The 22424-nt window shown below is 54.1% G+C and overlaps 1 protein-coding gene across 2 annotated transcripts in view; it reads right to left on the minus strand.

Moving 5' to 3' along the window:
- Positions 1–1071: 1071 nt before the first annotated feature.
- The window catches only part of PLXNA1 (plexin A1), a 52400-nt gene continuing 31047 nt past the window's right edge, over positions 1072–22424 (minus strand). For both annotated transcript variants that reach the window (XM_054587293.1, XM_054587292.1), the window contains 17 exons: positions 21447–21614; positions 20817–20910; positions 20385–20624; positions 20135–20278; positions 19552–19786; positions 16838–16980; positions 15119–15375; positions 14704–14770; positions 8630–8776; positions 8369–8528; positions 7398–7501; positions 7046–7142; positions 6501–6691; positions 6213–6382; positions 4663–4875; positions 4432–4582; positions 1072–2627 (listed from right to left, as the gene is read on the minus strand). In XM_054587293.1, the coding sequence (XP_054443268.1) occupies positions 2532–2627; positions 4432–4582; positions 4663–4875; positions 6213–6382; positions 6501–6691; positions 7046–7142; positions 7398–7501; positions 8369–8528; positions 8630–8776; positions 14704–14770; positions 15119–15375; positions 16838–16980; positions 19552–19786; positions 20135–20278; positions 20385–20624; positions 20817–20910; positions 21447–21614 (2677 nt within the window). In that variant the 3' untranslated portion in view covers positions 1072–2531. The remainder of the gene's footprint in view (positions 2628–4431; positions 4583–4662; positions 4876–6212; positions 6383–6500; positions 6692–7045; positions 7143–7397; positions 7502–8368; positions 8529–8629; positions 8777–14703; positions 14771–15118; positions 15376–16837; positions 16981–19551; positions 19787–20134; positions 20279–20384; positions 20625–20816; positions 20911–21446; positions 21615–22424) is intronic.

The raw sequence follows: 22424 nt of genomic DNA on the forward strand, positions 1-22424 counted from the left end.
GGTCGGAGCCCCTGGCAGACTCAGAGATGACGGTGGGGTGCCTGGGGTGCTACAGAGCTGAGAGGACTGTGTGAACAAGAACTCAGAGCCTAATTACACAACCTGGCAGGAAGGGAGGTGTGGGACCTCCTGCACTGGGTAGACAGCAGGCTTAGAATCAGCTGGATCAGCTCACATGTAAACAGATATTGCTAAAGTGCTTGCACCTGACAGGTGTGTGCCATGTGGTGGGCCACTCCCCTCCTTCCGAGGGGTGCACAGGCGGCTCTCTGCAGGCTGGAAGGCCTCGGAGGGGAGGGTGGGGACTGGATTCTGAAGAGGGCAGAGCAGAGGTGGAGGAGCCCCAAACTCCATGTGGAATTGGAAGAACAGGGCTTCAATTAGAAGCCAGCGCCCAGGGTAGACCCTGAAGGAAGCTCGAGGCCCACACCCAGGCACAGCCAGGCACAGCCAGACAGCATCAGAGGGGATGCAGGGGTCCACCCAGGGACTGGAATTCAGAATAGAGCAGTGGTCACCAAAAACACCGCCTGACTTCTAGGGTTGCCTCAACTCTGGCCCCAGAATTCGGGCCAGGCACAAGCCAACGCAGACTGCACTGGGGTCAGCAGGGCCTGCCAGAGCTCCAGCTAAGTCATCCACAGCAGCGGGTGTCTCAAGCCTTGCTCATTGCCCAGCCCCCTTCCATTCCAGAAGCCTCTCAAGTCAGGAGTTCTGGTTTCACACTGCTTCCCCAGGCAAGGGGACAGTCCTTAACATGATCTCCAAGGTACGCAGCCTGGCTCACCGGCTTAGGAGAAGGGACCCCAAGATCCACAGTTAGCTGTCCCTTAAAGTCCGTGGGAATCTTTAGTACCATCAAAAAAGTGAACTTGAAGAGGGGGGCCACTTGTCTGCTTTCACAAGTGACTAATTAAAAAACATTTAAAAAGTGTCTAACAACCTCTAGTATTCAACACTTGCAGTTTTAAAAAAGATCAAGTCAGACTTAACGCTAGCACAGTCATGCAGAAACTCACAACCCTTCGCCCTGGAAGCTGGGGGGTGGGGGATGTGGGGGTGGGGGTGGGCACTGAGAGAAGTTCTCTCCTTTTTACATCAAAACAAATAACTGGACAAACTGCAGGTCGAGGGGCGGAGGACTGGGGTGTTCTGCTCAGGGAAAATGGTCACTTGCTTCACGACCATTTGGTATTGCTTTCCCACTGCCTTAATTTTCTTATTCTAAATTGTAAAATTTCTCCTCCTCCAGTCAACTATACAATACCCCACTGGGGTTGGAGATTGAGGCTAGAGCCACACACACACATATACATATACATATATATATATATATATACATACACACACACACATATATATAATAATATACAAGTTTTGTTTTAGTTAAAAATTTGTTCACTCTTGCTCACTGAGGGCAGGGTGGGCAGAGCCAACCATCCAGCCCTCTGGTCACTGTGTCCTGCTCCCAGTTAGGCCATAGAGTATGACCCAAGGGGCCCAGCAGAGTGCAGCATGATTTCTTTGTTCCCTTTAAAAAAACAAGAAGCAGTCCCCAGATGTCCCATTGCATTTGAGGGGCCAACACACTGCTGAGATGCCAGACAGGAAGCCACTGGAAGGTGGACGTGGAGAACAGGGGAGACTGAGATGGAGGGGGGAAGAGGATGGTTGGGACTGCTCCAAGGAGCTCCATGCTGGAGAGCACGCCCAGAGCAGATGCAGTGGAGGAATAAATAATGGGAATGTGCACTCATGACTGGAGCCCCAGGCCCCAGTGGCTCCCAGAGGCACAGCCCTGAGGACACAAAGGGAGTCACCGAGTCCTTCTGAAAGTTGCTTGGGAGCTGTGAGCACAGCCTTCCTGCAGACCCTCCATAGGAGGGAGCTGGGGGCCTCTCCCTGGGCGAGGTGCTCCTGCCTCCACCGCAGAGAGCACGCGGTGAATCGGAGCATGGTAGCGAGGTGCAGCAGCAAGCGTGAGGGTGGCAGGCAGCTGGCAATAGCCCAGACTGACTTCAGCTCACCTTGGCCAGGCCTGGCATTCAGCCTCCCCCAGGCTGCCAGACAGACCTCAGCCCTTAGACTCCGCCAGGGAAGCTAGGAAGGCTGACCCTGTCCTGACCCCTTGACCTGGCTCTTCTGGCCTTGCCAGCTTGGCCTAAAAGACAAACCAGACTGGAATCTCCCCTCCTGGAGGGCTCAGCCTTTCTCCCCAGGTCTTCAGCAGTCACCTGAGTCTCCCGAGAAGGCCCCACCCGGGCTCCCCTTGCCCTGTGGCCAGAAGCTCTGGGCACGGAGGGTACTGCAGGCAGTGTCTCACCCACACCAGTAACAACCAGGACTTCTCTGCCATGGGGAAGGGAGGACCAGGAGGACATTGGCCAGTACACCTACCCCGAGCACACAGGCACTCGGCACACACGGGGGATGGCTGCCTCCAGGGACCTCCCAGCTTTGGCTGTTAGGTTGAAGGCTACCCCTGCAGGCCCTTTCTCTAATTTCCTACTGGGCAGTGGCACCAAGGAGGCTCAGCTGCTCAGGGCCATTGTGTCCACCACTTGCTCCAGCTTGCTCCGGAGCCGTTGTCGGCGAGCCTGCTCATCCTTCTCCAGGGCTGTCAAGATCTGAGGAGGCAAAGCAGGGGTGTTAGTGAGCCTGGCGGGGGCCTGCCACACTCGTGGGACCACTACGTGTACACTTGGAGGATATACACAATAAGCAACTGACATGGCTGTGGCTGGCGGGGGCTCCAGAACAGATACCTAGTTCCATCCCTTCCATTCTGAACTGAGGGACCTGGGTTTTGGGCCTGGACTCCTCCCCCAGGACCCCAGTGTGAAGAATGAATGAATCCCCCTTTCCCCTGGTCACTATCCCTACCCTTGAGCCCCAAAACACCGGCCCCAAACGGGGCTATGGTCACAGCCAGCCCTTCAATGCCCCCTTGGTGCAGTTCCTGATCTGTAGATGGAAACAGGGTCTGACCACCTGGGACTTGGACATACCATCACCCCTGGGAAGCCCTCTATGTACTGCAACTTGGCCTACTGCTTCCAGTCCCCGGCCCCCCAGGAAGCAGGAACACCCTGAGTTCATGTTTCTTGTTCCTGCTGGCACATCAGGCCACCAGCATGTGGCCACATCACCATCTCCCTCCACCCCATCACTGCAGTTTCTCTATGTCCTTTACAGTGGAGCTCCCGCGAGAATATCTAGCTCCTTCCTGGTTTCCCTCTTGAGCCTGAAGATGGCAGACTTTAGTCTCTAATCCCCAGGCAGCGTCTCCAGGTCACCCAGGATCTGCTGCTCATCATTCTCGGCCCTGGGACATCTGCCCAATCTCGCTTCCAGATACCCAGTCCCTGCCACCTCAGGGTCTCAGCCTGCCCTTCTCTTCCTGCAGGGCCACCTCCTCCAGTCTAGCTGAAGGTCTTCTGCTCACTGCTGAACCCCACACACAAGTCGCTCTACAGGCCCAGCTCTACTCCCTTCAAACTTAAATAAAAGTCCAAGGCAGAGTTCTTGGACTTTCCCACATTCTGTAGTTCACTCTTCCTTAAGTCTGGAGTCATACCTCATAGCCAGTCTGATCAGTAAGTCCTGGTCCGGCCCTTGGTTGGTCCCTGCCTCCCCCTCCCCTGGGCACCTGACAGTCAGATCACAGGTCTGTCTCTAAACCCTGATGGCCCACCTCACTTCAGGGAAAGCCCAAAGTCCCCAAGGCCTACGCACCCAGTGACAGGCCCCTTGCCTCAGTCTGGCTTCCCCCTCCTCCCCCTCTTCCTGACATGGCTCTAATTCAGTCTCCTGGCCTCTACAGTCCGGCAGCCAGGCCCACTCGGCCTCAGGGCTTTGGCAGTAGCTGTGCCCATCTTGCCTCTCCAGCCCTGTGTGTCTCATCCAATTCAGCCCATGAGTCAGTCCTTCCTCAGATATCTCAGGGAGCCCATCTCTCTGCAGTAGACAGTAAGGAGGGCTGCTGAAATCTCACTCCAGGTCAGCAGAAAAGATACTATTGGAGGAAAGCTCTGGTGGCTGGTCCTAGAAATGTCCTCCCAAGCCCATCAACCTTGTAACAGGCCCTCAGAGAAAAGGCAATCACCAACCCACATTCTCCACCATAGGAAGCCACTGCAATCTGCTCTTCTGCACCCCCAAACCATCCAAAAACATGCTCCCTAACCTGCTGCAGCCCAGCCTGACCCTGCTAGGCCTGGTGGGCAATCACGGCAGAGTTGTATCCCTGCCCCAGCAAGTGAGGTGTCCAGTGGGTGAGCAGAGCCAGCCCAGAGGCCCAGGAAGAAGGTAGGGCTGGGTGAGGTTGGTAGAAGGGTCAGGGAGGGAGCCCTGCTTAGCAAGTCCTGGTAAAGGGCTGAGCAGGGAGGTGTGAAGCAGGCAGCTTTGGGCGACGCTGGTTTGTGTGCTCACCTCGTCCTTGTACTTGGTGATATAGGAGTAGATCTCGTGCAAAGCGCTCATGCTGTTGAACTGGCTCAGGTGCAGCCGCGACTGTTCAGCTAAGTACGCACTCATGTCCTGGTCACTGATGGCGGGCATCTTGGCAATATCAGCATAGTACCTGTCAGCAGATGGCAGGCCAGCACATGAGCTGGTTCCTGGCCCTCGGCCTGCCGCCCACCCCATGCACAATAGCCTCACCTCTCCACCCAGCTCTTATAGTTGGGGATGTCCTTGGCGTAGAGCAGTTTGTTGGAAGGCGAATCCTTGCCCAGCTTGTGCTCAGATGTGGAGCAGGAGTCCATAAAGGTCTGGGCAACCACTGACAGGCAGGCATCCGTGATGCTGCTCTTATGGATGTCGAACACAAACTGTGGGTTCTTGATCACGTTCACCCAAAAGCGTAAGGGCAGGCTGCGGGGAAGCAGACCAAATACATGGTCAGATGGAGCCCCAGCATGGGGAAGGGACCAGCCACCAGCCTCTCAGCCTGCCTGGCTCTAACCTGCACAGTGACCATAGATTTCCATGCAGATAGGAAACTGAGGCCCAGAGAAGGGTACGGACTCTCAAGAAGTGAGGGCTGTCTCCTGCCACCCACAGTCTACTAGAGCCCAGGTCCCTCCACATGGTCACATGCTTACACACGCACTGGCACATGATCACAACCCTGCTTCTGCCCAGGAAGGACTTGAGCGGACACGTTCCCACAGACACTTGACCTCTGTGCCCAAAATGCCACCTCTAAGACAGTTATCAACTGGGCTACCCAATAGCCACAAGCCAATTGTGGCTATTTCAACTGAAATAAAAGTTAAAAATTCAGATTCTCAGTTACATTAGTCACATGTCAAGTGCTCAGTAGCCACACGTGGCCAGCAGCCACCACTCTAGACATCACAGATCTAAAACATTCTGTCATAATAGAGAATTCTCCTGGATAGTGCTGACCTAGATGATGCCTCCCATGGCGCCCCATGGAATCCCTTCAGGGTTCACAGGCAGTACAGGCAGGGCAGGAGGCCCAGAGCTGTGTCTAGGCTTTAGAAGTGACAACATGTAGAGGCCAGAGTGCTGGAAGGGGTGAGACTACTAGGAGATCAGGGAAGAAGGGGTTAGAGGCACAGGAGCTTCTCTGAGGATGGATCAAATGCTGCCGGTACATGTACACCAGGTTCAGGGGAACCTAAGCCAGACTGGGTAGTGGTTGCTGCAGGGGGGTCGGGGATCGGGGGGGTGGTACAGGAAGGCTGCTGGCTCCCTGAGGGGTGGTGAGAGTCCCCAAAGCATTTGCTATCACTACCTCTGTCATCCCCTCCACTCCCAATGGCTGGCATGGTCTGGCCCATCAAGCTCGTTTCTCACACAATCCCACAGTTACACCCTTGCACACAGCCATGTATGCCCAGGGACACACACACACAGCACATGTGAGTAAACACACACACACATGCACATGCATACATCTAGCTCCCACAGCAAAGGGGGTCCTCCAAGTTGGAGCATAGGCCATGCCCAGTCCCAGAGCACAGGAGGCAGTGGATGCCCCCCAGATGGGTTAGTTGGGAAGGCCCACATGAAGATGGGCTGACCACAGCTCGGGCACAGCAAACCCAGGCTGGCCTTCCCCCTCACCCATCAGAACAGGGCCTCCAGAGGACAGGCCTCCTGCAGCAGCTTGGTCTCCACCTCATCTGGTTGTGTCTCAGTGCCCCGCATGGCCCCACTGCCAAATCCCACTCCGAAGGTACCAGTTGCTCTTCCAGGTGTGGCGCACATCTGAGTCGTGTATCTGGTGCTGGTCAGCCTGCTCATCCAGGAAGTCAAACATATACTTGATGGCCAGAGGCAGGGCTGAGCCCCGGTGTGCCGTACTAAAGATGGTCTCAAACAGGTCATCCACAAATTTCTGCAGTGTGCCCTGTAGGTAGGTGAAGGTATAGAGCTCCCAGGTACCACCAAGAGCCCCTCACATCCTTGGTGACCTGGCAGCTGGCTTTGCTGCCCCCATGTCCCACCGCCTGCTCATCCAGGCCTACCTTGGTGGCCAGCAACCGTGTCAGGTAGATCTCTGAGACCATCTTGCTGCCACGGTCGCCCTCCCGCTGGTCCAGGTGGTCATGGTTCTTCACCAGGTGCCACAGCTTGGTGCCGCTCTCCAGGTCCGGTGTGATCATGGGCGTGCGCGAGCGCAAGCTGTCAGGGCTGCTAGCTGTGCGTAGCATGCTCTCTGCAGGCACCACACAGTTAGCAGGCAGGCCCACTGCATCCAGAACCCACTCCCTGCCCTGGCCAGGCAGCCTTGGGTCAGAAGCTCCTCTGTCTCAGTTTTCACATCTGAAAACTGGGATCCTCAGCCCCACCTCCCTGGGCTGTAAGGGACAGAAGGTGACATGCTGTGTGTGGGTATGAGCTATAGGGGGATAGGGGTAGCCTCCAAATTGAGGGAAAGGTCAGGTGTCCAACTGACAAGGCATGATGTGGCCCCTTCTAGCCTTTACATGGCCCTGCTGTAGAGGGGCCCAGGGGAGGTGTCCTATTCCGGCCAGTGAGCCCTGCCCGCAATCCCCATCTGATTCCTCACCATATCTGCTGAGGGACTTGGTGAAGGTGGACGAGTTAGAGATGTTGTAGGCAGACGTCTGCTTGGGCACCAGCGCCACCGAGGACCCATCAGTCACCTGTGGGCAGAGGGCCGGGAGACTCATGACCCACCAAGGAGCCGTGGTGACAGCTTTAGCTCTTCCCGGTGCTGTGCCTGGAGTCCAGTCACCTCACCACTCTGAGCCTCAGTTCTCCCAGGGGTATACTGTTGGAACTGTTGGAACAACTGGATGGACCCAGTGTTGGGTCTGGGAAGGTCATACATGTGACCCCCTTTCTGTCCAACATTTGTTGCCCACCCACTACCAGGGGCCTGGGAGGTCCAGGATCACCTGATAGTGAGCCAGAGTATTCAGCCTCTTCCAGTCATTGTCAATCTTGGTGGTGACATCCTCGTCCTGCAGGATGATTCGCGCCATGCGACCTTGGCGCCACTCTGAAGGAGAAGGGAACACTGAAGGGCAGGGACACAGGCAGGTGCCTCAATTGCCCCCTTTCCTTGGTCTTACCTCTCACCCCAAGAAGCAAACATGTCCTGGGGCACGCAGTGCAGAGCTTTGAACAGTAAAATAACAAAGGGACAAGGCTCTTCCTTTCCACCCGCCAAGCAGCTCCCATCCCGGCTTAGAGCAAGCAGCAGCACCCCTGCAGTTAAACCCTGCTGTGTCTTGCAGCTGCAGCCATTCCACTCCAAGCGGCCCACCCCATGTGACGCCCTGCCGTTGAGCTCCAGGAAGCTCTTCCAACTCCTCATCCTGGCATGAGGTCTCCTTGGTGGTCCTCCCACCTCTCCAGCCACACCCACCATGAGACCCGCCCCCCCTCGCCCCAGACCTGCCCTTCTTCCTAAAGCCCTCCCCTAGCTGTTAGGTACCCCTACACCCCCAGCTCTAATGGCCCACTCTCCTCCTAGGGTAAGTGGAAACCCCAACTCGTGGCTCTTCTGTAGACAGGGTGGCCCTCTAAGTGTGCTCCCTGATTCTACCCTCCACCCCACGCTTCCTCCACCCTGACCAACCTACATCCAGAGCCCATCCAGGATGACACCCCTTCTCTCATGCCCTCAACAGCCTCCTGCCATGGCCTCCAGCACCTTCTACCAGCACCCAGTGCCTAGCCTGGAACAAGAGGCCCTGCTTGGACTTCTCCAGCTAAGCCTGTTACCTGTGGCCCTCATATACACCCTCTGGTGCTGCCCCTTTCCTTGGGCTGCATATCTTGGCGGGCCCAGTGCCCAGAACTCCAGCATAGCCACACTACCAATTAGCAGGAGAACTCCTCCCTCCCTCACTCACTTACTCACCCAGGTCCATGTCCCCAGCCTTGGGCCGCTGGGAGTAGGGCACACCTTTGTACACAGCATCCAGCAGCTTCTCCTTGACTTGCGTCACTGTGTCGCAGTTTAATCCCTTCACTGGCACCTCAGGTGCATTCTCATTCTCAGGGTTCACACAGTTCAGGGTCTGGGTGCAAGAAGAGGTGCACCATCAGTGCCCACCTCTCAGGGAGCAGGCCCACAGGAAAGTATGGCTTGGGGACAGGGAAGAGCCAGTCCTGTGCTCACCAGCATCTTATAGTCGATCTGCTGCCGGATCAACTTGTCCTCGCTCAGGGAATAGCGTGCCTCGCCCGTGATGGCATCGATGGGGCCCTTCTCCATCTGCTGCTTGATGGCACAGTATAGCATGAAGAGTGGCTCCCCTGCACACTCCTGCAGCAGGAGGGAAGCAGGCTGTCAGGCTGCAGCCAGGGCCCCAGGGACGTCCACCCCTGCCCACTCCCCCACCCTTCCAAGGCCTCTGTACTGTTCCCACAGGAGAAATGAGCAACATCTCCAAATTCTTGTAAAAAGGCAAGTGGAACCCTGGTTTCAGAGTCCCAAAAACGCTCTGCAAGAGAGTAAGTTAAACAGACCCACTGCCTCTATGAAAGTCGATGTGAAAATCCCAACGAGACCTTAGCAAGGAGTGCAGAGCGTGTTATCAGAGAAGAGCAAGATGTTCACAAGGCCAAGCAGGCTTTATGCCACTGAAGCCCTTAAGTTTCCCCAGCTCAGGGCTCAGTGGGTCTACAGACCCAGTCCCCAGCCAATGCTGTAGTTCCCCACTCACTGAAGCCTGACTGAGGTGCCAATGCTGGACCACGGCATGAGCAGACCCTGTGCCCATGTTGGTTGTCAGGAGCCCAACTGGCTAGAACCCCTAAAGCTGCTGGCAGAGGGTTGACCCTTCTGTTATTTGAGAGGTACAGACGCAATGACCCAGAACAGTTCACCAGCACTGAGGAGCACAGGAGGCCAGAGCAAAGGCCTGTGGGGCGGCCTCTGGGCACTGTGTGAAAGTCTACCCTGCCCCTGTCTCTGACTATTGCCCTCAAGCTCCCCACACCACAGCCCCAAAAGCTCCTCTACCCACCCAGTGTCCCACCTCAAGGCCTTGGCACCTGCTGTCCCTACAGCCAGAAATCTCTCCCTCAGGTCTTTACTGGCCCTTCTGGACTCTACCCAAATTCCCTTCTCAGAAAGGCTCTCCCTTACCACCAGGCCAAAGTTTCTGGCCCTTATTGCCATCAGGGCCCTGCTATAATCCCCAGCTCCTGTTGCTCTCTTTGATGCCTTCTCCCAACTGGAGTGGAAGCTGCCTGAGGGCCAGGGCACAGCTGGCTCGCCCACATTATATCTCAATGCCCAGCACAAAGCCTGCAAGTGCACGGGGCTCTAAACACTGGTGGACAACAAATGCCATGAATGAAAAGAGTTGTCAAAGGGAGAGGCTCATGTCCTTAGAGCAAAGTGAAGAAAGCCGATGTCAGAGCTCACCAGTCCTGTCTGCCCCAGGGCTGCCCCCAAATGCAGGCACCACACCTCGGAAGCCAAACTTGCTGTGTCCTCCTGAATGTGGGCACAGGCACCTTTGTCGCCTTGGCTGCCTGATGGAGTTCAGGAGAGTACCCCAAGAAGGGAGCATACTGGCCTCCCCCAACCCCCTCTGTCACACAAATAGCAGCTCTGCCCCGTAACCAGATGCTCTGGTTTTGTTAGCATCTGCGATAATTAAAGAAACAGCCCAAGACTCTCCAAAAACATGCCTGTTCCTGAAATTGTTTGATTTGCAAACTTCATTTCATTAAGTCAGCCGAGAAGAAGGGAAGAATGGGTACAGACTAGGATGCAGTGCCATTAATAGCTGCCTCTCTTCCTGCAAACCCCATCTGGACAAGACCAAAGGCCTGCCCAAGGGCTCCTCTGCTTGCACCTTGCTGAGGAGAAAAGGACTTATCTAAAACTCAGAAAAAAGAAGTTATCGGCCCTGCATTACCCAGTGAAAAAGCCAAAGCCAGGATTCTAACCCAGATCCATCTACCTCTAAAGTACCTAGCCCTTAAATAGAGATGTGAAGGCTGAAGGGGCTATATATTCCTGGCCCAGCCGGCGCTGGCTCCAACCACTCCTGCAATACCTGCCCAGGTGGGGCAAAGCAGGAATGAAAGAACTAAAGGCCAGAAGACAGGAAGGCCCAGAACCCAAGGACCTCACTCAGTCTCACCCTCCCTGGGAAAAGGATGCTCTGAGAGGCCTCCTAGCCTCAGCTCTGAACATGCAGAAATTGCCAATGAATTTTCAAATAAAAAGATAACACAAATACAGGCTGTTCTAAAAATGATGTTGGGCCAAGGGCTTCTCTACTTGGGGGAGAGATGAGATCAAGTGAAATCCCTACCTCGTGCTGTACACAAATAAAAATCATTTCTATGCACAACATAGGAAGTATTAAAAATGGAAAGTTTGTATTTAAAAAGTTACAATGACTGAAACAATCCTGAAAAAGCAGGTAAAGGATAAAAAAGACATTTAAAGAAAAAATTAAAAGTGGCTGACCAAATTAAAAGATGCTCAACTTGTTAAAGAAATGGCAACTAAACCAACAAGCTGGCAAAGATGAAAAAAGCTGACAAAGCTGGTGCTATCCAAGGCCAGGGTAAGATTCTCAAACACTGAATCGGTGCAACCTTTTTTTAAAGGATAACTTGGCAGCATATACTCCAATAAAAAATGAACATGCCTGATCTACAATCACTTAAAGTGTTTATGCAGCAAGCAAAGATCACTGGTTCAGCATGTTGGCTGCAGTGCCAGTCATGGAGAGGAAAAATTCAAGCTTTCCTAACACCTATCAGCAGTACAACAGTTAATACAATGTGCAACACCCACACTAGGGAATACTATGCAACTGTTAACAAGGATGAGATAAGCACCAATGTCCAGATCTGCAAAGATGGCCACAACACCTTTGCCAGAAGAGGGGTAGGCACAGTGCAGTGCAAAATGTATGGTACTACAAAAGGAAAAAAAAACCTATAATGAAGAAAATGTACAATATTAGGATTTCTTCTTAATATCAACAGCATACTCTATTTATAGATATTTGCTTCAGTTAAGAAATCAACCTGAGAAGACACACATCAAAACACTGATGGCTGTTAGCTCCAGAACTAGCAAGGGCCTTTACCATTCGCTTCTGTGATGTTTAGTTTTGGTATGCTACAATGAGTATGGGTTACTTTTCCAGGTAAATTTTTGTTTGTTTGTTTTTAAAGACAGCAAAGAATGAAAGGAATTTGGGTTGTTTAAAAACACTTTGTGCAACACTAAAAAGAAATGAGTTACGAAGTCATGAAAAGACATGGTAAAACCTGAAATGCACATTACTAAGTGAAAGAAAACAGTCTGACAAGGCTATATACTGTATGATTTCAACTACAGGACATTCTGGAGAAGGCAAAACTGTGGAGACAGTAAAATATCAGTGGTTGCCAGGTGAACAGGTGGAGCACAGGGATCTTAAGGCAGTGAAACTACTCTCTTAATATTATGATGGTGGATATATGTCACTATCATTTGTCCAAAACCACAAAATATATAGCACCAAGAGTGAACACTTGCATGCACTATGGACTTTGGGGGATAATATTATGTCGACATAGGTTTATTGATTATAACCAATGCACCACTCTTGTGGAGGATGTAACAATAAGGCTGTAAGAGGGCATGAGACATATGGGAAATCTCTGTAACTTCTGCTCAATTTTGTTGTGGAACAAAAACTGCTCTAAAAAATAAGTCTATCTAGTCAAAACATGGACCAATGGATAAAAAAAGCTGTGTTATCACAAGAGTTTTCTGTTTGTATTTGTATGAGATGGTGAATAACTAAACCTACTGTGGTAATCACTTCATAAAATATGTAAATCAAACCATCATGCTGCATACTGTAAACTAATACAGTGATATTCAATTATATCTTAGTAAAACTAGAAAAGAAACACTGCAGTGCAGTCGTCTCTCAGCACCCACAGTGACTGGTTCCAGGACCTCCCCCGTAACAAACTGCATGGATGCTCCAAGTCCCTTATATAAAATGGCATAGTATCTGCATATAACCTACAGACATCCTCCTGTTTACTTTAAATGATCTCTAGGTTACTTGTAATACCTAATACAATGGAAAGACTGTGTAAATAACTGTGTTACTATACAATGCAGGGAATAATGGAAAGAAAAAAAATCTGTACCTGTTCAGTACTGACACAACCAACATAGGCCTAACTACATAGTAACATTCAGTAACAACATAACATCATTTTTCCTGAATATTTTTGGGTCAGTTACATCCACGTATGTAGAGCCCACAGATACAAGGGACTGACTGTACACCTTGAAAAAAACAAAATAGGCTGTGGCACAAAGAAGTCAGTGGATAGGAGCAGCGTGGGCCAGTGTCAAGCACCCCTCTTACAGTGGGTGTAGGCAGACAATGTCAGCATGGCCAGCTCCCTCAGATGGCCCTGAACCAGTCCCTACTGCCCAGCATGTTTCCTCATCCTTATTGTGAGGGCACTAATGTGATTTGGAAGTAGAGGAGTGCTCCGAGCCGATCAAAGCACACCTGGCCCTACTCAGCTCCTTCAATGGATCCCTCCTGGGGAAATTGAGGGTGGGCCAGTCAGCTTGGCCCAGGGATCCCAACATTCTGTCCCCGTTCCGCATAACCCTACTTCCTGCTCCCTTGGCCGCTCCTGACCTCCCACTCCCGACATCTACTACCCACCCAACCCTCCATAAAGTGGCCCCTGTCCTCAAGCCGACAGCTCCCTGACAACAGTGCCCACTCTGCCATTCTGCCTTCAACACCCTGTGCCAGCCCCACTTGTCCAACTTCCTGCAACCTGACTGTCCGCTCAGCATTGCACAGAACACACACTCAATCCAGGTCCTCAGACTGGGTTTGTCAAGCTGAGTCCCCCTTCTCTGCTTGGGGAGACTTGGGAACAGACAGGGGTCAATGCAACTAAGACAGCTTGGACCCAGTGGTTCATGTTCTCTAAACATAGCTGCTCATGACTTCTAAGAATGCAATGAGGAGGATGTAAATACATCAAACAGTCCCATAAAATTTCACAGGAAATGCACAACTTTATTTTACTGCCTCCTAGTTAGCATAACAAGAACCTCAGCATTTACTGGATACTCTCCATGGACCCAGTTTTCCTGGATGGACACAGCCCCAGCCTTTCTTCCCTGCCCCACAACCATACCTTACACCCACTTCGGAGCTGTCACTCTCTCTGCCTTGCTAACTCCTTCCCTCCCTTCCTTGCTCAAATCTCACCTACCCCCTTGACAATCACCTCTTTCTCAGATGTTCTGATTCCCATTCTCTCTCTCCAGCCAGGCAGGAATCTGCCCTGGGCACCTCTGAGCCACTCTGGGTGGAGGGCTGAAGGTCCCCCCAGGTGTCCCCAATTCAGTAAGGACACAGGGAACGGAGGTCCATGACTAAGAAGCAAATATGGAGATATGCAGGCCACTAGGCTCCACTGCCCATCATGCTGTCCATCTGCAGAATGTCTACAGAGGTCAGAGAAATGAGGCAGAAGCACACATGAACATACGCCATGGCCTTGGCCTGGGGGCCTTGCTACCCCACCTCATGAAAACATCTGCCAAGCCTTCAGATTTCAAGGAAAACCAGATATCTGGGTCTGAATGACCTCCTACTTTCTAAGTGCAGCCCAAACAGGATCCACCTGGACCCATCCAGCCCGAGGCTCCAGTTTGCACCCTCTGGCCTTCTCCCCTTTCTGAGGACAGCCATAGGTTAGGGTCTGTCTTCTAGGATGGAGGACTTAGCCCAGCCTGAGCAGGGGCTTGTCTGCGAACCCTTCCCCACAAAAAGAGGCAACAGGAGCCCTCAGACATCTCCCCTGGCTGGTCACACGGAGGCCCCCACCAGGGTATCCCCCTCGATCCTTAGCTCCTGGACATGGACACAGTATAGAGACCTGGGCCTATATCCGAACTCCAGCTCAGCCACACACTGGCTGTGGGACCCAAGGCAGCTCACCTCAGAGCTGAGGCGTCCGCTTCTGTGTCAGCGGCTGGGGGAGGCCTGGAGAGCCTCATGAAGAGCCAAGAAAAGGGCCAATGGGTGCATGTCCTGGGGGTGTCCATGCTGGGGCCCCAGCTCCCTTTGAGCCACCCTGGGCTAAAACTGTTCGTCTCTGGTCTTCTCTTTTCCTCACACCCATCCAACTATCTCCAACACCCTCTTGATATTCTCTCCTCCCCAGCCCACGTACCTTGAGAAATTTGTACAAAAGGAAGGTGAACCAATTGGTCAGCATCTTCTCTGCCACTGACTCAGTCCTAGAAACAGATCAAGGCAGGGATGACATAACTCCCACCACCAGGCCCATGCCAACCATCCTCCCCTTCCTACAGCACTAAAGGTCAGGCTTTGAAAGGCACCCATGAAAGGTAGACAGCTGGAGGGTTGCAGTGGAGATCTCAGCTCTCGGCCCCAGAGCAGGCTTGAGTATGACTCAGGCCTGGCACTGACAGCCCCTGAGTGCAGCCCCATGCCCAGCACACGTGGTCCCCACTACCAACATCTGGTCAGAGGAAGCGGATGCTTCTCCCAGAACCACAACAGTGTACACTATGGGACAAGTACTCAGCAGGGCCTCCAGTGTCTGTAGGAAGGTGTGGGCTCACCTCCGCAGCAGCAGCTTGGGGTGGTTCTTGCTCTCCAGGTTCTTCTCAATGAGGTCAGACAGCAGCTGCTTGAGCACACCTGTGGCATACTCCATCTCGCCCTGCAGAGCTGTCATGATGAGCGAGGCCACATTCCCACGGTCACGCATAGAAAAGCTGCGCTGGGCCTCCAGCGTGCGGATAAAGGTCAGCAGAAAGTGCTTCTTTGTCAACAGCTGCCCAAACAGTGTCAGTGATTTCTCCACATTGGCCTGCACCTGGGGAGGATGGGCGCCTGCTCAAACCCACAACAGAGAACGCAGTTCTGTGACGGTGGGAAAGGGCAGAGAAGGCCTTCTGGAAGAGGGGCTGTCCAAACCAGGTATACAGGGGAAGGGCAGGGCCAGACAGCAGGCCTCAGAGGTGGGTGACATTATCCTGACAGGTGTCTAGGCCTCAACTGTCCTCAGCAAAATGTCCTGGCAGCTGCCTGAGAAACCCAATCCAAGCAGAGACCATACTAGCATCGGTGAAGGGTGCAGAACAAGGGCCTACTCCTGCCACCCTCTGCAGCCAGGCCCTGGGACCAGCACTTCCTGCAGTCCAGCTCTAGCAGCTCAGAGGGAACCCAACCCAAAACCCCATCTGCTGGGCACCAGAAGTGCATGTCCATGGTTTCACTCTGCTCTTGCCATAACCATCAACATAGAAATCACCCTCCCCACTTCAGGGAAGAGACCTGAAGTCCAGTGGATGAAGAGGCTTATTTAGGGCCACATGGCATGGAGGTGGGAAAAAAGGGTGGAATGTAGGCATGGCTGGCTCCAAGGCCCCTGCTCTCTCTCTCATCCATACCAAGGCTGGTCAGATAGAAGGTTCCTTACCAGGCTGTGCCAGAGGGCCACCAGTAACACATGGCTCCCAACTCAGGCAGACAGGTCCCAGGTCCCAGGCAGAACACAGTCACAGCTAAGAAAGCAGCTGGACCAACACAGCAGATGGCAACATCGAGAAAGAGGCCCAACAGGAGAACATGGAGCCCCCAAGGTGGCAGCAATCCCAGGGAATGCCCTGGGCCCAAGCCAGTGATAGGAAAGTCCTTTCAGGTTCAGTTTAAGAGGAAACATCCCACCAATGGAACTGCACAGAGGAGCAGGTCCCCCAACATGCAAGGTGAGCAAAGATGCAATGTCCTTGGCTAGATGACATGGCAGAGCCGATCTGCAGAGCCCTGGCTATTCCTAGCTAAGAACTGGGCTCCTAGCCTTCCGTGGGAGGCCCTTAGAAAACGTGTTGTGCCAACAGCCTGGGCTCTGCCAACATCTTCAGAGAAAACCGCTGCTCTCTTGAGGGCCTTCATGCTGCCTCAGCCACGTGTTTCCACCCCAAACAGCCACAAGAATTCTAGCTGGGCGCTTACACCTCCCCAGCATACATGGGCCGGGCCCCTGCCCAGTGAACCCTGATATTCAGAATCACCAGGAGATAGGCCAGGTGAGCTGTAGGGTATATGAGATGAGCTAGAGAACCCCACAAAAGAAAGGCGGCCTCAAGGAGCCCAACCACTGGGGTGGTTTTCTGGGGTATGCCCCCCTTCCCCAGGCTCCTGCCAGCCTTCCTCCTTGCTTCCCAGCTCCGATCCCTGCAGTCTCGAGCCATCCCTCAGGACCCTCCAGCTGTCTCCCAACACCCGCGGAGCCCCCAAGGCAAATGCTAGATGAGCCCCAGACGAAAGCCCACCTCCATCTCCTTGAGCACTGGGTGGTCCTCAATCCCAGGGAAGAGCACCCGCATGGCGTACGTCCTGTAGTCGAGGAAGGGGATGCCAGCACCATCCAGGTCGTTGGTCAGCTCGTGGATATCTGTCTGCAACTCTGCAAAGGCTGCAGCCAGACCAGGTATCAAGGCAGGTGCCCCGCTGGCCCCCAGGCTTCTCCCCAACTCAGGGCCCGGCTCAAACCATGACTCCGCTTCTTGCTGGTTAGGTGACCTTAGGAAACTACTACATCTACCTGTGCCTCAGTTTCCCTAGACCTAACACAGGGATAAAACCCATTTCCCTGAGTTGTCATGGGATTAGCCAAGACGAGAACAGAGAAGGTTCTGGGACCAGGTCTAGGCTGTAAGGGGCCCCCATACCTCACACTGGCATTTGGGGGTAGAGTAACTATGGATGCCAGCTCTTCCACCACCTGAGGGGGTGCCCGCTGCCTGCCCTGGCTCCCCTGGACTCAGCCACCTTGGAAGAGAAGGGGCAAGTCCAGTTGAGGGAGATGCTGGGTGGCAGAGGTACCAGGACCCTGGAGCTGTGGGCTGTCCCCAAGCTCCCCAGCCCTCCACACTGATAACCACCAAATGCACAGCTCAGGCCAGCAGGTCCTCTCCCCTGCCTATCCACTCCAGGAGGCTCTGCCTCTTTCAGAAACAAAGGTCGGCAGAGGCAAGCAGGGGCAGGCATGACAGAAACATTCCATACGTGTGCGGTATTGACCCTGCAGCAGCCCAAGGGATGAGCTCTACGATCAGGAGCCAGAGGAGTACCTGGTAGGTTCTGGGCAATGGCCGATAGGTTTAATTTAGAGCCAGGCCGTCGTCTCTTCAGCACAGCTGCCGGGTGTCTGATTATCTCTACCTGGCTGCCCTACATGTGCCTATAGATCAAGGCTTCATGCACAGCTGTCCCAGTGGGCAGCTGTCCTTGCTCCAGTGGAGGTTCCTGCCTATAGAACTCCCCTCCAGCTGCTGCACACCTGCCTGTGCCCCATCAAGACTGCCCAGTGGACAGGTAGGTATGTCCAGGAGTAAGGGGGCCCCCAGGACAGGCAAGGTACTCAGCAAATGGATACTCCTGTCCCATTGGAGTTAACAGCCTGATGCCAGGCTCATTATGGCCACGAGGCGCTCATGCAGTGGTTCAAAATGCACCTTGCCACTTAACCTCCTACCCTCATTCAAAAACAGGAACACTGCTAGCCTCTGCCTTCTAGAACTGTGAGCGTTCACTAGTCTACATCTGCAAAATGCTCAAGATCATACCTAGCACCTCATAAACACCCTATAACTGATGATTATCATCAGTGCTGCTCTGTTCACCCCTTATAACAGCCCTAGACTCCTCAGACGAGGCTTAGAGGCATGGACAGAGAGCCCAGGACCATGAGTATGTGAAGGCTGTCCCGGGCTGCACTGTTGCTAGGGACCTAGCCCTGACATACCATCTCACATTCAGCCAGGGAAACCAGCCATTGTGGGCCAAGGCTGCTGTCTGCTTTCTTGAGCCTAGAGGCACATGCATGGGAGTGAACCTAACCCTCAAGTGGCCACTGTGCAGCCCACAGCCCATAGCCCACAGCCCCTACCTCCCTGCTGCCAGTACTCAGTCCCATCCACCCAGACAGCAGCTGTGCCCTCAGCTCTGCCAGGGATGAGCCAGGGCCTTGGGCACACTAACTTTGCTGTGACACATCAGCCAGAGATGGGCAGCCCCTGGGGATGTCCTTTGTTCCAGCTTGCTGACTCCCTATCCTAATGGTCACCCATTTCTGATGTCTGCAGCCTCTGCCTTCCAGAACTCACCCCATTCTCTGGACTACCTTCGCCTGCTCTTGGGGTTCACCCACTTTCTGCCAGGGACTTTAAGGACACATGTGACCAGGTATGACATCAGAAATTGGCCGGAGTTGGGCACAGTAGGGAAGCTGAACTGGCCCACTGTGGCTATCTTGTCACCACAGGGAGAGAGGAGCCCTGAGACAAGGGACTCCTGATGGACTTACATTCCGGAAGCCAGCATACCCTTCACTTTCCCTGCAGAGGCCAGTCAGAGCTGATTTTTGCCACTCATACCCCAGGGTCCTAACATACACATGCCTCATCTTAAAAGGATGGGCTATAGCCTTGACTCCCTGAGAAAGGGCTCCTCAAAGACAAAAAGGCCAATTTAAGTCTGGGTCTGCATGTGCCAAGGGATAAAGGCCCCACTCCTCACCGCCACATCCAACCACACACGAAGCCACCAACACACCAGCACTAGTATGCATGCTGCACTGCCCGGCAGGCTCTGCCCAGATCATCTGGATACTCACAGTGCCCACTGAAGTGGGCACTGGTACCATGCCCATCCTACAGATAAGAAGGCAATGCACAAAATGGTTACATGACCATCTAAGGTCCTACAGCCGAGCTGGGACTCAGATGTAGGCTCTTTAGCTAAAAAGCCTGTGTTGTAAGCAGCAGCGCACAGAAGCCGTACCTGCCCCATAGCCCCAGGCCCCAATTGCAGCCCTGACTCCTCCCTAGGATCAAGGTTGGCATAATGAGGCCGTAAGAAATGTTGTAAACTGAGTAAAGTTGGCAGATGGGATGGGCCCCGACTCAGAGGTAGGTGCACCTCCAATGAGCCCGCAACCCCAGAATCACCCCCCACATTCCCTATGTCCACAGCCCCAACAGACCTTCCTTGCATTCGAGGGCCACGCGAGACTCCAGGTTGTCCATCTGGAGCTGCAGCCGCTTGAGGGTACGGTCAGCATCTCGTGACTTGCGCTTATAAGCGATGAGCACGACCACGATGACCAGCAGCAAGAGGCCCCCACCCCCACCAATGCCCACAATGGCAGGCAGGGTCAGCAAGCTGTCTGAGTACACCTGCAGCATGCCTGGCGAGAACTCGAAGCCACCAGCCCGAACCTGGGGATGAAAGTGCAGGCTGCTCAGAAGATGACATGCCCACCCAGAGTCTCCTGGTCCCAAAGTCTCAAGATCCCCACAGCATCTGCCCCAGGCCTGGACTACTCAGCAGGAATGGGAACGCAGGGGACCCCGGGTAGGTACCAGGTCCTCTCGGGGGCACGAGGACTGGGTGAGGGCCAAGTTGGGGCTTGCACTGGAGCTGGGCTCCCTCTGGGCAGGAGGCCAATCTGGGGCTCAAAGAGTTGGGGATGCCCTGGGTGGGACTAGGTCAGTAGGTCAAAGGCAGGAGGAACCCAGTAGACCATAGTCCGGGCTGAGGCACAGATGGCCTTGTTATGAACGTACCGTGACCTTGTGCTGCCCTGTGAGATTGGGTGACTCGCAGAGCAGCTGCGTCTCTGACACAGTGAGAGTACAGGGCGTGGAGCCAATGAGCACCGTGTAGTTGAGCCTCAAGTTGCCAGGTGCCGGTGGCAGGAGATTCCGACCCTGCAGGGGTGAAGGTGAGCCAGAAAGCCCCATCGGCCCTGCTGCACCTACACCCCCACCCAGCCGCCCCCTATCCACACCCCAGCCCATTAACTATGAAGCCCACCTTGAGGATGAGTGGGGAGCTGGGTTTCAGCTCCAGGAGACCAGTGGGGCTGAGTGGCTCTAGCACAGGGTCGGGAAAATAGAGGAATGAGGAGGTGTTGAGCACAAGCAGGGCACGAACATCATCCATGATAAAGCCCAACTCTTCTGGTCGCTCCCCCAGCTCAGGTGGGGTGCGGGAGGGGTTGTCCACCGATGGGGCCCGGCACACCATGGTGGTATCGTTGTACACCAGGCAACTCTGGGGACACAGGTGAGAAGATGCTAGGCTGGCTGCTCTGCACATGGAGCCAGGCCCCAGCAGGGCCAAGGGGCTGCAGCTACATATGCACACGCAGAGGCCAGGGCCAGCTTCCTTCCCTGGAGCCTCCAAGTACAGCCATAGCCCTAGGTAGCTCAAGCTGCACGGGGATGGGGCAGGGCAAGGACTCACGTTCTCCCTCTCGACACCTCCGTACTTGGCCCGGATGCGGGGTTCTCGGACGGTGGCCAGGTTGGTGCCTGTGACTGTTAGGAGGGTCCCTCCACTAGAAGATGAGGGGATGAGTGGTCATGGGGTGAAGCTCTGCCCCAGTCCAGCACAAACAGGTGGAGCAGGACACACTACCCCGCTTCCCGGAAGACAAAAGCAGGTCATAATCTTTCAGCACTGGAACTTGGATTATAGCAAGCACATCTCAGAGTGGACAAGGGTCCATCATCCTGAGAGCTGCAGCTTGGATAGCTTATCTTTGTTTTGTTTTGTTTTTTTTATAAGGGCATAGCATCAGAGCTTAGACAGGCTTTCCCTTACCATGATTTTCCAGGTTGCTACATATAGAGCACAGGAGTAACCAAAATCTTAAACTTTGATGTTTCTACTCCCACTCAGAGATAGACCCCCGCTATAAGGAAACTCCACCAGAAATTCAACTGGTTACCTCCACATAAACAGAAAATTTGGTAGCAGGACCACACAAGGAAGGAGGGAGAAGAGAACCTAGTGCAAGAGCTCTGTTTCTTGGCAGCATCACATGGAACAGAGAGGATCACTGGGGCTCAGGGCAGGTTGGGGCAGCCCCACCTGTTGATGCTCCACTCAGGGTCAATCTTCAGGATGGTGGGGTCCTCAGTATAGTTGTACTTCACCTCGGGGTTGGTAAGCTGAGCACGGTTGATGTTGATGATGATGGGGGCACTGCCAGGGCTCTGCCCAGGGGGTGTCAGACACCGGATCTCCCGTGAATTCCTCCTGAAGGGGCCAAGTGGGACAGTGAGAACGTGGGTGCTGCAGCTCACCTCCCAGGTGGCCTAAGCTTCTGGGCTCCATTGCAAAGAGGCATGTGGACAAATTACTCCCCAGGTGTCATCTGCCCATTTGTAAAACAGGGCCACACTAGGACCTGCCCCCAGGTGGCTGATGACTGTTACAGCCACTTTCCCATCAGCCCGTCCGAGAGGCCAGGTGAGCGCCTGCTCACCTTGGGCCCCAGCCTGCCCTTCTCCTTCTGAACTGCCCTGCTTGGCATTCGAGTACCTATCTGACTGACCCACCAGCGGAGGGGCAAGGGCCAATCCTGGCTATCCCTCTCACTCTTCAGGTGGCCCAGCCATGCCCATGCCTGGACTTGAGAGAGCCCAGCCCAGGTAGGCACCACAAGCAGGCCTGCTGGATGGGAAGGGAGCTCAAGGGGCCTCAACACAGCCTTGCAGCAGCCCAGGGATGGGTGGCAAAACAGAGCCTGCAAGACCTTGTCCGTCCCACCTGCCACGGTGCTGCCTCCACTCCACCTGTGGCTTCTGGTGCCTAAAGAGCTGGAATGCCAAGCCTAGTGCCAACTCTTGGCTATGCTCAGTGGTGCACACGCCTACCCTGATGTGAAACTGGGGCTAACCCTGGCCCTGGACCATGAGTAGACATGAGCTGGCCAGGGTAGGGGAACTGGGGCAGCCAGCCAGCCAGCCAGCCATCCAGCCAGTCACTGCCTACACCTGGGTCCCCATCTCCTCAGCGCTTTCAGCACAGCTGGGAGGCCCCACAGCCGCCAGGCCCTCAAGCGCA

This window comes from Pteronotus mesoamericanus, unplaced genomic scaffold (genome assembly GCF_021234165.1).
Source record: "Pteronotus mesoamericanus isolate MK-2021 breed Mesoamerican mustached bat unplaced genomic scaffold, CSHL_Meso_final scaffold_118, whole genome shotgun sequence".
Taxonomy (NCBI): domain Eukaryota; kingdom Metazoa; phylum Chordata; class Mammalia; order Chiroptera; family Mormoopidae; genus Pteronotus; species Pteronotus mesoamericanus.